At 45.4% G+C, this 13,607-nt stretch overlaps 2 protein-coding genes across 7 annotated transcripts in view; one reads left to right on the plus strand and one right to left on the minus strand.

The window, feature by feature from the left end:
* Positions 1 to 3,048, minus strand: part of TATDN1 (TatD DNase domain containing 1) — a 29,633-nt gene extending 26,585 nt beyond the window's left edge. Inside the window, exons 1-2 of one of the 5 annotated variants that reach the window (XM_005288789.5) lie at positions 2,916 to 3,048; positions 1,926 to 1,991 (exon numbers count right to left, since the gene is read on the minus strand). In XM_005288789.5, coding sequence (XP_005288846.1) covers positions 1,926 to 1,991; positions 2,916 to 2,937 — 88 coding nt within the window. In that variant the 5' untranslated portion in view covers positions 2,938 to 3,048. The other 4 variants (XM_065586116.1, XM_008165169.3, XM_042861003.2 and 1 more) reach the window with 4 other exon arrangements.
* Positions 3,008 to 12,021, plus strand: NDUFB9 (NADH:ubiquinone oxidoreductase subunit B9). 2 transcript variants are annotated; one of them, XM_042861009.2, is made up of 5 exons: positions 3,029 to 3,168; positions 6,949 to 7,091; positions 7,190 to 7,382; positions 10,524 to 10,637; positions 11,761 to 12,021. In XM_042861009.2, the coding sequence occupies exons 2-5, from the start codon at positions 7,030 to 7,032 to the stop codon at positions 11,890 to 11,892; spliced, it is 501 nt and encodes a 166-aa protein (XP_042716943.1). In that variant the 5' UTR covers positions 3,029 to 3,168; positions 6,949 to 7,029; the 3' UTR covers positions 11,893 to 12,021. The 2 variants fall into 2 exon arrangements, with proteins under 2 accessions (XP_005288841.1, XP_042716943.1); XM_005288784.5 differs by lacking the exon at positions 6,949 to 7,091 and having other exon boundaries at positions 3,008 to 3,168.
* Positions 12,022 to 13,607: the final 1,586 nt, after the last annotated feature.

The following is a 13,607-nucleotide window of genomic DNA, read 5'->3' on the forward strand; positions in this document are numbered from 1 at the left end:
AGTTAAAATATGCAGGATAATAATATGCTACGCTCCAAGTGTCTTCCTTTTAGAAGCACTAAGGAAGTGACCTGCTGAAAGATTTATTTTGTGTGAATATAAAAAAAACCATCAAAATTGTACCATATAATACAATGTACTTTATCTGGTTTCTTTAATTATGCCTGGAGAAAATTTGCGCCACTGCTCATGTGCAGAATTTATGTCCCCCACAGATTTCTTTGCTTCCCCGCAGAAAAATTACTTTTTGACAGGGAAACAAAAGGAAGCTGCAAAAGCAGTCACACACCGCTCTCTAGCTGTGCAGGTACATCATTTCAGGCACCTGGAGTAGCCGGTGGAGAGGTAAATCACAGCAGGGCTGGGGACACCCCTGCCAGTGGCTCCTACCCTGAGCCGGGATCAACTGCTAGTCCCGGCTGGGCTGGAGGCAGGAGAGGACGGGGCTTCCTCTTCCCCTGCAAGATGGACCAATAAAAAGGAGGTGAACAAAAATATATGGGAAGAAAAACCCAGAGGAAAGAAAAATAGAAGAAAATTTGCTCAATGTTAGGACTGAAATTATAATAATAATAATTATCTGGAATTCATGTCAGTACATTGTATAAAACCTCACACCTAAGATTTTTGAATCTCCCTTTTTTTTTTTGAAAGAAGAGAGTGGAAAAGAAAAGGAACGTGTAGGAGAGAATTCTCTGACAAATATGAAATTAATGCCCTGAAGTACAATGTATCACAAAAAAATTCACATGGAAACTAAAGAGAAAAAGAAGCTTGAAGATTTACAGAATGAAATCTTGACTGTCATTACTAATAAATATTTACTGAGAGAGAAGTGGGTACAGCTCTGTACATACACAATAGAAGTCATGGACCGTGTCACATAAAACTTACAATCTAAACCAGACAGACACTACAGTCTAAACATATAGGACAGGACCCTCAGCTGGTGCAAATCAGAGTAGCTCCACTGATTACAATGGAGTTACACCAAAGTATACCAGCTGATGATCTGGCCCACAAAATACAAAGGCTGGAAGTGTAAAGTCAGATCTGTCTGCATAACCTTGTAAAACCACTGCGGAAAGACTTTACCAAAATGTTCAGCTACTTAGATTAGTATCTGTATGGAAGTTACATTGCAAAATATATATATACACTACTTAGAAGGTATAAACATTTATTTTTAAAGCGCCAACATCACCTTGGGCACTATAGAAATAAATAACAACTAGATTAAAGCCTATTGCTGTTGTATGGGTGTAAGTTAGTAAGTGTAAAAAAGTGGAAAATGTCTGAGAACTTGAAAACTGGACATTAACAGACCAAAAATTCCAGTGACGATTGAACCTGGTGATATACTAAACAAAAAGAGCTCTCAACCATGCTTGTAGTTGTTTCCATCATTTCACACTACCTTAAAACAGACATTCTAAGCTTAGAATCAGAGGGTTAGAAGGGACTGCAAAGGTCTAGTAGTCTAACCCCATGCCAATAACCCTTTTACTTCCCTCTGAAGCACCTGGCATTGGCCACAGTCGGAAGACAGGATACTGGGCAAGATGAACCATTGGTCTGATCCAGTATGGCTGTTCTTATGCCAAGTTGCAGAATTTATTGTGTCTAAACCATCCAAGACAGATGGCTATCCAGCCTCCTTTTGAAAACCTCCAGTGAAGGAGCTTCCACACCCTCCTGAGACAGGCTGTTCCATTGTCTTACTGTTCTTATAGGTAGGAAGTTTTTCCTGAGATTTAATCTAAGCTTCAGAATGACAATCCTGGAATCTCATAATATAGATAACGTTGCTTAGATACTATACGCAATTGCTGAGGAAAAAAAGATGAATATTTCATATTTACTGTTCAGGTAAGAAATATGATAAAAGAAACTCCTTGAATCTGTCAAAAGTTACAAACATTTACCTTGATGTTTCCGTGTACCTCTGTAAATGCCTCTGAACATAGGATCTGTCAAGTTAATACCGATATCTGCAGTGAGAAAAACAATGATGGCTGAATTAACTGTTATAGTCTTTCTATTTCACATGTAGATCAACAGGGTCGGTGCTGAAAGTAAGACATGGAGAAACAGATACGTTTTTGTGTACATGACGGTTCTGAGGGGCACCAGATACCACAGAGATAGATGGATAGTTTAAAGCTTAACTTAAGCATGTGTTTTCTTTAACAATCCTGAAATTTAACTAATCCTTCTTAGACTTGAGAGAATGACAAATTCTGGCCTATTTGGGAATAATCATCAGACTCATTCTACCTTATAAAATTTGTACCCAGGATGGGTAAGGAATGGTGTCCCTAGTCTCTGTTTGTCAGGCAGTGGTGATGGATGGCAGGAGAGAGATCACTTGATCATTACCTGTTAGTTTCACTCCCCCTGGGGCACCTGGCATTGGCCACTGTCGGTAGACAGGATACTGGGCTGGAAGGACCTTTGGTCTGACCCAATATAGCCGTTCTTATGTAAAACCCGACTCCACCTACAGCCAAGCAAACGCCTAAATAATAACCCTACTTTTTAACGGTGTGTATCGACACAGCTCCAGCAATGCTCCCTAGTGCCAGGCCAGGGCAGAGCAGCGACACAGGGAAAGATGCAGCATCTCCCGCCCCTGCTGGGTCAGTGGCAGGCAACTTCCCCAGACCGGCCAGCCTCCCCCCGTTGCCCCCGGGACAACCCACAGGCAAAGACACGGCGGGAGAGGAAACAGCTTTTAGTGGACCAGCTTCTGCCCGTGCACGAGACAAGCTCGGAGCTGACACAGAAGGCCGGCCCGGGGGTGGGGCAGAGAGACGCTTCCCCCGGCCCCATGCGGGGGGGGGGACCCCCACACCGGAGCCCTCTGCCCACACTCCCCGCAGCCGGACCCCGGGACACCACGCCCGCCCCCTCACCGATAAATTTAAAGCGGCTCATGGCTCTAGCAGCTCCGCCGCTTCCTCTTCCGGGCCGGCGGAAGGAAGGAAGCGTCCAGGTGGGCGTCGCAGGCTCCGCCCCCTTCCCGTCGGCCCGCGCGCCCCCTTGGCGAAGGTGAAGCGGTGGGCCGGGGCCGAAGCCCAAGATGGCGGCGTACCTCACGCACCAGCAGAAGGTGCTACGGCTCTACAAGCGGGCGATGCGCCAGCTCGAGTCCTGGTGTATCTTCCGGTGAGAGCGGATGGATCTCGACCCCCCTACGAGCCACCTCAGCCCTGCTGGGGGGAGACTCCCGCAGCGCCGCGCACGGTCCCCTCGCCCAAGCGCCCTGCGAGCGCCGGGGTGGGGCGCCCCCTGAGCGGTCTCCGGGGGGGCTGGGCGCCAGGCAGGGCTTGAACTGGTGCCTCAGGCGGCTGCCTTTCCCGTCCCCCGTTACCCCCCCCCCCCCCGGGCTCTCATCCCGCCGCAGCGCGAGCTCCTGGCAGCGCAGGCCCCGTGGCCTGAGCGCTGAAACCTCGGGCCCCGTTCCCCTCCCGGGGGCAGGCGTAGGACGGGCGGGCAGGAGCGGAGCTCGGGGGATGGCGCTTCTGAGCCTGGAGGTCGCTGTCTGCGGTGGCTGCGCCCACCGGTGACGCTTCTGATGCCAGTAACGGTCAGGAATCAACGGGCGGGTCGGGGTGAGGGGGGATCACGCTGGGACTTGCCTTGAAGGGAAAGACAAGGGCACTGAAACCAGACGGATCAGTTTAGGCGTCAGCCCATCTCCGCTGTCTGACAGATCTCGGGCATTGGTGATGTACTAAAGTCTCTTCTAGTCAGTCTTGTTTGACTTGTTTTCCTTGACTTTAACGTTTTTGGTTAAACAGTAGCCTATTGTATTAATACCCAGCTCTAAACTAACCCTTTCCATCCAGAGTCTTCGAAGAGCTTTGTGAAGGCAATCAGTATCATTATCCCCATTTAACAGATGGGGAAACCTGAGGCCCAGAGACTTGACAGGATTTATCCCAGGTCACCCAACAGAATAGCAACAGAGCCAGGAATAAAACCTAGATCTCCTGAATTCCACTCCAGTGCTCTATCTGCTACATCATGGAATATCCATCACTTGTGGTCTTCAAATCAGGACTCAGTATTCTTTTTAAAGATATGCTATAGCTCAAACAGAAGTTAGGCTTGATGCAGCAATTACTGGGTGAGGCCCTATGGCAGTGGTGGGCAGTCTGCGGCTCGTCAGCGTAATCTGCTGGCGGGCCGTGAACACGTGATCTTGCACCGGCACGGCCGTCTGCAGCTCCCAGGGGCCTTGGTTCGCTGTCCCTGCCAATGGGAGCTGTCGAGGCAGTGTGGGCTGCAGGGACATGCTGGCCACCACTGCTCTATGGTCTGTGTTATGCAGAAGATCAGATTAGATTAACATAATAGTCCCTTCTGACCTTAATCTATTTGGCCTCAGTCAGGATCATCAGGGCCCTGCTGTGCTGGTTGGTGTACAAATACTTAGATGTTCTCTGTCCAAAAGGGTTTGCTACTTTTTTAGGGTAGGTTGCATTCCAGTAGGCCAAAAGGCTCCTATCAAAATCCTGGCCCCATTGTGCCATCTGCATTACAAACATGGCTAAAGAGACAGCCCTTGCCCAGGAAGGCATGAGTCTACAAAAATACAGGAGCAGACAAAGGATTAGGGATGTGGATATAACATAAAAATAACTGAAATGGCCACAGTTTTGTTACTTGCATAAGGGGCAGCCTGGGAGAGTGCAGAAAATTTAAGGGAGAAGCTTATCTGTGGGCAGTGTCAAGTGCTAGAGCAAGGCAAATTGTGAAGGCCTCAAAGATAAAATCAAGAAGTATTGTTTGATACAAGAATGAAGAAGGAGCCAGTGCAGGGATTAGGTTAGTGCAATGATGTGATAAGTGGTGTGAGCCAGGAAGACTATCATAACATCAGTGTTTCAAATAAACTTGAGAAGGCCAGTTTGCCGTCAAGCCCAGGGAGGTTGCAGTAGTCAGGGTGCAAGATTATGGGAGTTCTGGTGATGTGGACAGAGAGGACAAACAGGATTGTGGAGATGTTATGAAGGAATTGTCTAGATCAGGCCTGCACAACATGCGGCCCGCGGGGGCTCACTGTGCGGCCCGCGGGGGCTCACTGTGCGGCCCGTGGGGGGGGGGGGGGGGGGGAGGGTGTGAGTAGGCAAGTGGTGGGTGAGGGAGGGGGGCTGAGGAGGCGAGCGAGCAGGCAGTGGCGGAGGGTGAGTAAGCGAGCCAGGGGAGGGGGGCTGAGGAGGCCAGGGGTGAGTCGGTGGCTGACCTGTTCTACTGATCTGGTCTGGCTCCCATCCCCTTTCCCAGGGCCGGCTCCAGGCACCAGCAAAACAAGCAGGTGCTTGGGGCGGCACATTTCTAGGTGCAGCATTCTGGCGCCGGCCATCATAGATGCCGACTCCGGGGCATGGGGAAAAAGTGCCCTCGCTGCCCCAGCTCGCCTTCGCTCTGCTGTCGCCTGCTCCTGCCTGCTCCCTGAGTGCACCGCTGCCGCTCTGCTTCTCCCCCTTCCCTCCCAGGCTTGCCGCGCGCGAAACAGTTGTTTCGCGCAGCAAGGCTGGGAGGGAGGAGAAGCCAAGCAGCGGGGCGCTCGGGGAGGTGGCGGAGGTAAGCTGGAGCGGGGAGTGGTTCCTCTACCCCCCCCCCCGTTACTTCCTGCACCACCCCCCACCCTAGCTCACCTCCGCTCCGCCTGCTCCCCTGAACGCTCTGCTTCTTCCGCCCCGCCCCCCCCCCCCCCCCCCCCCCCCCCAGGCTTGCCACGTGTGAAACTGCTATTTCGCGCAGCAAGGCTGGGAGGGAGAAGAAGCCGAGCGGTGGGCGCTCGGGGGAGGCAGCGGTGGTGGTGGAGCGGAGGTGAGCTGGACCGGGGAGCGGTTCCTCTACCCCCCCTCCCCGTTACTTCCTGCTCCCCCTCACCCTAGCTCACCTCTGCTCCACCGGCTCCCCTGAACACTGCCGCTGGTCCACTTCTCCGCCCTCCCTCGCCTGAGAGGGAGGGGGGAGAAGCGGAGCGGTGGCGCGCCTAGGGGAGCTAGGGCGGGAGGTCGCGGGGGGCCCGCAGGAAGCAATGGGGGGGGGGGTGAAATGTGGCACGCCGGGGGAAGAGGCGGTGCTGGGGATTTGGAGAAGGGGTTTGGAAGGGTGGAGTTGGGGTGAGGCCAGGGGCAGAGGGGCACAAAAAAGAAAGGGGAGGCGTCCAAAAAATTTTTTGCTTGGGGCAGCAAAAATCCTAGAGCCGGCCCTGCCCTCTCCAAGGGTTGCAGCTGTCTGGAGGTGCCTGCCTTCCACACCTTCCTCATTCACACCTCATTCATTCAACAGGGCAATTAATTACAAAGTGGGGGGGAGATCTTATTCTACTTTCTACTTCTAGCAAAAAGACATTTTTCTTTTACCTTAATTATACTACCTTAGGGGCCCGCTATATCATATTACCGAGGTTCAATACTGCTGTTTCGGTGGGGCGGCGCTGGGGAAGGAGGGTTTGTTTCCGTGGGGCGGGCGATGCTGGGGGTGGGGGGGTTGGCGGCGCTCAGGGGGTTACGGCCCCCAGCTGGTTTCTTTGGGTACATCTACACTACAGGGGGGAGTCGATTTAAGATACGCAAATTCAGCTACGTGAATAGCGTAGCTGAATTCGACGTATCGCAGCCGACTTACCCCGCTGTGAGGATGGCGGCAAAATCGACTTCTGCGGCTTTCTGTCAGCGGTGCTTACTCCCACTGCCGCTGGTGGAGTAAGAGCGCCGATTTGGGGATCGGGACGTGATAAATTGATCCCCGAGAGGTCGATTTCTACCCGCCGATTCAGGCGGGTAGTGTAGACCTAGTCTTTGGAGTAATATGGCCCTTGCTGCTTTAGGAGTTGTGCAGGCCTGGTCTAGATAGTGCCTGGATGGGTAGAACTGCAGAAAGGTCTTAACTTGTTTATACTTAGATAAAGAGTTTGACTCATTTCAGATTAGACAATATACAAGGAGAACCTATTGTAGACATCCAATGACTAGATGACTCAAGGAGGCTCTTCTGTCCCTGATTTCCATGAAGAATGATGATAATGATGTGAATTCTCAACAGGTCAAGGGCAAGTCTTTTAGTCTGTGGTGAGGAAACTTCTAATATTCCCATACTAGAAAACAATGCAGAAAACAACCCTGATATTTTTATCACTAGAAATGTTGCACATTATTTGTATCTATAGGGACAAGTATCGATTCTATGCCTGTGTGCTGAGAGCGCGGTTCGACGAACACAAAAATGAGAGGGATATGGTGAAAGCAACAAAACTGCTGAGAGCTGCTGAGGAAGAACTTTGGGCAAACCAGCATCCTCAACCTTACATCTTCCCTGATTCTCCTGGAGGCACAGCTTATGAGAGATATGAAGCTAACAAGGTAGGTAGGCTGTATAGTAGTATCAGTGGAATGTTTGGCCTATGTTGTTCTCTCCTGTCTTAATAAGTTGTCTCTTGTTCTGTTGGGAGTGGAAGATAGGAATTTCAAGCACTGTTTATAGTATCTTGCTCTTTTGCTGGTCTGTCAGGACTCTAGTTTCAGTTTGGTCTATTGAGGGACCTCTGCTACTTCAGTCCCCCCATTGCCTTCACTAATATTACAAACTAGGTTTGTAGATGTTCAGAAGATGCTTTGTGGATCTTAATGATATGTTTGGTATTTGGATACTACAGTATGATGGGCACTAAGAAAAACCAAGAGACTTACATTAGAGTTCTTAGAATGGTAAAGTTAATAAAAAAATAAAAATAAAGAAACTCCTAGTTAAAGTTCTTATATGAACTCTGTCTGATCTCTTCTTGTTTCTTGTATGCATTACAATAAGACTATAGTTCTGTATGGTACAACCGAGATCCATCCTTTCCTACATCCGTAAATAGGATTTGACAGAAAGGATAGTGGTCTTCCAGATAAATCCAGCAGGATGTTCCATGCATAAAGGGTAGCAAGAAAGAAACAAATGGAAATCAAGGCTGATGATGGCATTGGGAATTGAATGGCAACCTGATAAACAAGCAAATACATAAGAAGGGAAGATCTCGAAAGCAAGAACAAGAAGCTTGAATTTGTTGTGATGGAAGGATTCAAAGGGGGTTGGGTTTACATGATCAATGCAAAAGATCAGGAAGATCACCTAAGCTGTGCTTGAACAGACTTGGGAGGGACATGGGTTGTAGGAGGTTACAATAATCAAGGCGAGGGATGAATGATTCTTAACAGTATGCACAGAAGATAGTTTGGGAAATGATATGGAGGGAGAAGCAACAGGATTTGTACATGGCCTGGATGTGAGGGAGAAGGAATCCATGATGCCCAGGGCATGGGCCTGAGCGATAGGGAGGATGATAGTGGTGTCAACAATGACAGAATCAAAACAATGGGAATTGTTTATGATGAAAGAAAAATGGACAAGATTCATCTCAACATAATTGTTTTTTAAAATGTCTCCTTCTTTCTCTTCCTGTTTGGCTAAATCCCAAGTAGAACAATAATTGCTGGGGATGAGGCTAGATGGACAGCACTGGCTGCCTGAAAAGGATACAGCTACTTCAAAAAGCAGTTGCCCTAAGAGTCCAGAAAAGGGGAGACATGTCTGTCTTCCTCACCTCTCAAGAGATGGCAGAGTTTCCAGGGACACTGCTGCAGTGAGCTTACTAGATCAGCATTGATGCTACAGAGGGTTCCTGGGCTGGGAAGGGACTGTTTTTTGTTTTTTTCCCCCCTCTCATGAAGTGCCAGAGCTGGGTGGGAGTGGGAGTTTGCTGTGGAGTTTATAACCCTCTGATTAAGTGTAGTGTGTGTTTTTTTTTTTTTTTTTTTTTTAAAGGGTCCATAACAGGCTCACTTCATGTCTTTCATTGTTCTCCCTTGGTGTACTATCACTTTGCTGCAGGGGTCTGTCCCCAGATTGTGGGTTGAGGGATTTGGCAAGAGCTGAAAATCCCATGTAAATTTATGTTCCAGTGTTGTAAGGAAGACAGACCCCAGAGTAGGAATATTAACATGAGAACTTTTTAACAATGTTCACATTTGGTGCCTGTTTCTGTACATTCAGAATTTATAAAGAATTGAAGACACCAATAAAGTAAAGCTAAATCTATATTCTAGTTTTAATTAAGGATAAATGTGTACAAGGTGTCTGAATTCTTTGTACCTAGAGACTGAAACAAATGTGTACTTCCCATGTTCTCAGTTGTAAGAACCACAACTTAAATAGCTTATCCACTTTTCGCAAAATTCTGATTTGATTGAAGATGAAGCATACAAGGCTCCAAGCTGAACACTTTTGTTTGCATGTACAAAAAAAACCTGAGTCTAGAATGAGTTCACTAATGACTCCATCAGGGTTGAACAGTGTAAATGTAGCTAACTGGCTGGTCTGATGCATTTTACATCTTTTCAAATCCCATTTTCTTAAAGTGTATTTCCTGGGAGAAGATAAAATTGTCATTGTTGAGATTAAAGCACTTTGTATAGTAACTGATTGAAACAAATAGCAGCAAAAATGCTGTTTAAGGGGACACCATCAATTTAGAAGTGACACTTGTGTCTGAGAGCTTATTTGGTGATAAGTAACACCTAAGACAACAAACTGAAAGGGGTTAGAGAAACGTGTTTCTCTTGACTTTTTTGTTTTACTTTGTGCACTTGATAGCACTAGTCAGTTTCATTGTTTCCTCTGTATAGTCCCTTTTCTCCTCTTGATGATATGCATCTTTCGCCCCACAAAAGAGAAGGGAAATATTTACAACAGGAACTTGTACTATATAAAAATTTTCATGAGGTCTTGGACAGGTGTAGTACTTGGAACTACGATTTTATCTTTCTCTACTGGGGGGATTCTGTGCATCCTACTTGGAGCCCAGAAGACACATCCATCACCTTTTTAATCCAGATATACCACCTCATCTCGACTAGACATCACTTCAGAGTTCAGATTGTACCATAATCTTCTGGATATGTGATTGCTGAACTACACAAAACCCTTGTAGACAAGAAGAAGTAAACTGTAAAAGTTAGACCACTGTGTTATAATTATATTTTGCCTTCATCACTTCATCTGGTTTGCACCACAAATGCTGGTAACTAAACCCCAAATTTAGGAGGACATGAGTTTTTTTTAAATCACACCTCTTCTGTAACTGTTAACTCATAGTATAAGCAATTTTCATTCTTTCAAGGGCAAAAATGAAAGTAATAGGCCTAGTGAACAGAACACTGGACTGGGACTCAAGAGGCCTGGGTTCTATTTCCATCTCTGCCACCTAAGGGTGACCTTAGGCAAGCCACTTCATCTCGCTGTGCCTCCATTTCCCTTTCTGTGAAATGGAGTTTAAAAATACTGACATTCTTTGTAAAACACTGAGATCTACTGCTGAAAAGTACTATATAAGAGTTGGGTAGTATTATGTAATGCTTTGCTTTACGGGCCATTTACCTATGTTGTATTAATGTAATTGCCTAAGCTGTGTTGCTGTATATTCTGTAGTTTCTCATATCTAGTGCCTGGATTTTTGACAGGCTCCTGAGTGGTGCTTGGATTTCTGGCATCCTTCTGAGAAGGCAATGTATCCTGATTATTTCTCCAAAAGAGAGCAATGGAAGAGGCTGCAGTTAGAAAGCTGGGAAAAAGAGGTCAGTACTACTTCAATGCAGAGTGAAGCTCAGTTAGCGTATGACTCTGTGCTTTGAAAGAAGCAAACTTAATATATTCCAGACTCCAACTGGGTGACAAGAAACACTTGAAAAGTGATTACTTGATTTAACCATGTTACTTAAATTTCCCTAGTGAAGTCTTAATTAGACTGACAGCTTTCCATATGCAGATATCTTAATGACACACTGCTTCATAAGGACTCTAAAGGATCATTTCAGAGTTAAAGCTGCAATTATATTCTTGTGTCATCCTGTTGTGGCTAAGTATTGCACCAGGTACACTAAAAGTTATAAGTGTCACACTGGGACAAATAGGACAGTAACTCGTTGATGATATTATTATTATTATTACAGTAATATACCTTTTGCAGGTAGAAATAGGGGCGTGCTTTTGAAAAGCTCATTTTGTCAACATGCTTTAAAGAATTCAGAACAATCTTGGGCCATTTTCCATTTAGTTTTCAGCAGGGGGAAAAAGTTGCTAATTATGGTGAAATCTTGACGTTTTTCCAAACGTTAATGTTTAGGTAAATGGAGGGGATTTGTGACTATGCGATTACATAGTGGTGGTGAAGCTGACCTTAACACGAATTGTCACATTCTTAACTTCAAAAACGATCAACTCAAAATAACAGCAGATAGGAGCTGAGGCTCTTGGCTCCATATAGAACTTATTTCATGTTTAAAAAGGTTTTAGCCTGCTAGGACATTAGAGCAAGTCCTTTAAAGTCAATGAAAAGACACTTATTGACTAAGTGGTGCTGGCTTGGGTCGCTAATATTTAATAGAGTATCTGATAGGCTTCCAAAGCAGAGGGAGGATACTAATTAACTGTAACAAATAATGGAATAAGCTTCTGTTTAAAATATTGCTTTGTCATTTGAAATTGCAAATGAGCACTAGATAGTGCAGTCAACCTAAATGAGGGAATTTTATCTGTATTGGCTCTATCCTGTTCATGAAATCAGTTCATTTGGTTATAGTTGTGATGTAAGGAACTGTTCTGGGCCTATATTTGAGACCAAGCAAAATACCAAAAGAAACAAACCAAGATTCAAGACTTAAGTATACTGGGTGAAGTTTGTTTTCTTGTATGTTTTAGGTTAAGCAGCTAGCGGATGAAACTCCACCTGATGGTCCTGAGACTGAAGCCTTGCCCCCAGCTCGCAAAGAAGGGCATCTGCCACCTCTGTGGTGGCACTATGTAACAAGACCCCGAGACCCACCAATGTAAAAGAATCCGTGCATGAACAAGCAAATTACACTCTAGTAGTTTGTTCTCTACAACCAGTAGGAATTCCAGTTAACATGCACTGTTGTACTTAATGCACAATAAAACTAAAATAAACATGAATATACTTTAGATGGGATTCAGTGATGTGCTGCTACCTTAACTCTGGCATCAAGACTACCTATTGTACAGTAGAACCTCAGAGTTATGAACACCTCAGGAATGGAGGTTGTTCATAATTCTGAACAAAACGTTATGGTTCTTTCAAAAGTTTACAGCTGAACATTGACTTAATACAACTTTGAAACTTTACTATGCAGAAGAAATACGCTACTTTCCTTTTATTTTTAGTAGTTTAACAGTATTGTATTTGCTCCCCCCCCCCCCCCCCCATTTCTGTCTGATCGTGTACTTGCAGTTCCAAATGAGGTGTGTGGTTGACTGGTCAGTTTGTAAGTCTGGTGTTTGTATCTGAGTTCTACTGTAATGTGTAGGCATCTGTATCTTCACAAATCATTTGGGGCCTATAGGTCAGATGCCTTTTTTCAGCCAAGTACACAACATTTTAGTTGGATGCTGTGCATCCCTCTACACTGACCTCTTCCTGTAAAACGTTAATTCTGCTTCTGAAATGTTAATTTCTGGCCTTCCCTAGTTTGATTGGAGGATGGCTGAATGAGGCTTTTATTGAAGTTAAATAGGTGCCAAGTTCTCAACAGTGATGAGAAATCTCTAACCCTCTTAATAACTGAACTTTCACTCATGCCTTGTGTTATCATTCACACTAGTTCTTCCATTGGTCTTTCCTCCTAGACAGGATATGAATTTCAAAGGTGAAAGACAAGCAGAAAAAGATGGGCAGGCTACCGCTATACAATGAAGCAGAAGAAAAGGTCACAAGCCCTGCTCTCTTCTCTTTTTGCTGTTTTACTTTAAGACACTGCACTTAATAACTACTACATGGCAAGACAGACTAAACTAAAGTGTAAGCACTTGTCCAAAAATGCATTTGGATAAGTGCTTATCAGCAATTTTATGTAGTACTGCAAACTAGGGGTGCATCGCTAGTAAACTAGTTGCATTGTTTTTGTTTCACGTTAGAATGCTTGAGAGCCTTCTACTGATTTGGCTAAATGGACTAAAAGTGATTTGATCCTTAAAAACAATCAACCTTTAAAGAATCCTTTTAATAGTATTTGGCTTGATGCAGCAGTCTCCTCTGGTGGAAGGAAAAAGTCCTAGTTTCAAACACTGGGAATAAATGACTTGTTTATCTTAAACTGTGTAAATGTGTTAGTCAGCAGGGAAATCTAGATGCTCTTGCATTCATTAAGATAAATGTTCCTTAATGAAACTAAGGTAATGCAAATGCTAGATGCAAGTTTGTTTATGCAGTGGTACCAACGTTATTTATGCAAAGTATCACTTTTCCTTCTCTGAAGCTGGTCCATGGTGCGGATATAAAATTTTTATTAAGATGTTTAAAAAAAAAAGTGAATGGTACAGAGTTTAAGCATAGAAGTTTCTGGTTATCAGGGAATAACCTACAGATTATCAAGGGGGTGCAAAGTTCAATTTAAGATCAGGTGCTGTAAGGAATACATACTCTACAATATCCCTGAGTGGGGGTAAAAGGTTGATGGGTTAAAGAACCACTCTTCCTTCTCTGAAGCTGGCCCATGGTGCTCTGTTATAGTACAACTGAGAAATTCCTCATC

Source organism: Chrysemys picta, chromosome 2 (genome assembly GCF_011386835.1).
Source record: "Chrysemys picta bellii isolate R12L10 chromosome 2, ASM1138683v2, whole genome shotgun sequence".
NCBI classification, from domain to species: Eukaryota; Metazoa; Chordata; order Testudines; family Emydidae; genus Chrysemys; species Chrysemys picta.

Excerpts from the sequence above, each read along its gene's own strand:
- NDUFB9 (XM_005288784.5), top strand. The coding sequence starts at position 3,083 with ATGGCGGCGTACCTCACGCACCAGCAGAAGGTGCTACGGCTCTACAAG. Across the intron at positions 7,383-10,523 it reads AGAGATATGAAGCTAACAAG|GCTCCTGAGTGGTGCTTGGA; the intron begins GTAGGTAGGCTG and ends GATTTTTGACAG. Across the intron at positions 10,638-11,760 it reads TAGAAAGCTGGGAAAAAGAG|GTTAAGCAGCTAGCGGATGA; the intron begins GTCAGTACTACT and ends TGTATGTTTTAG.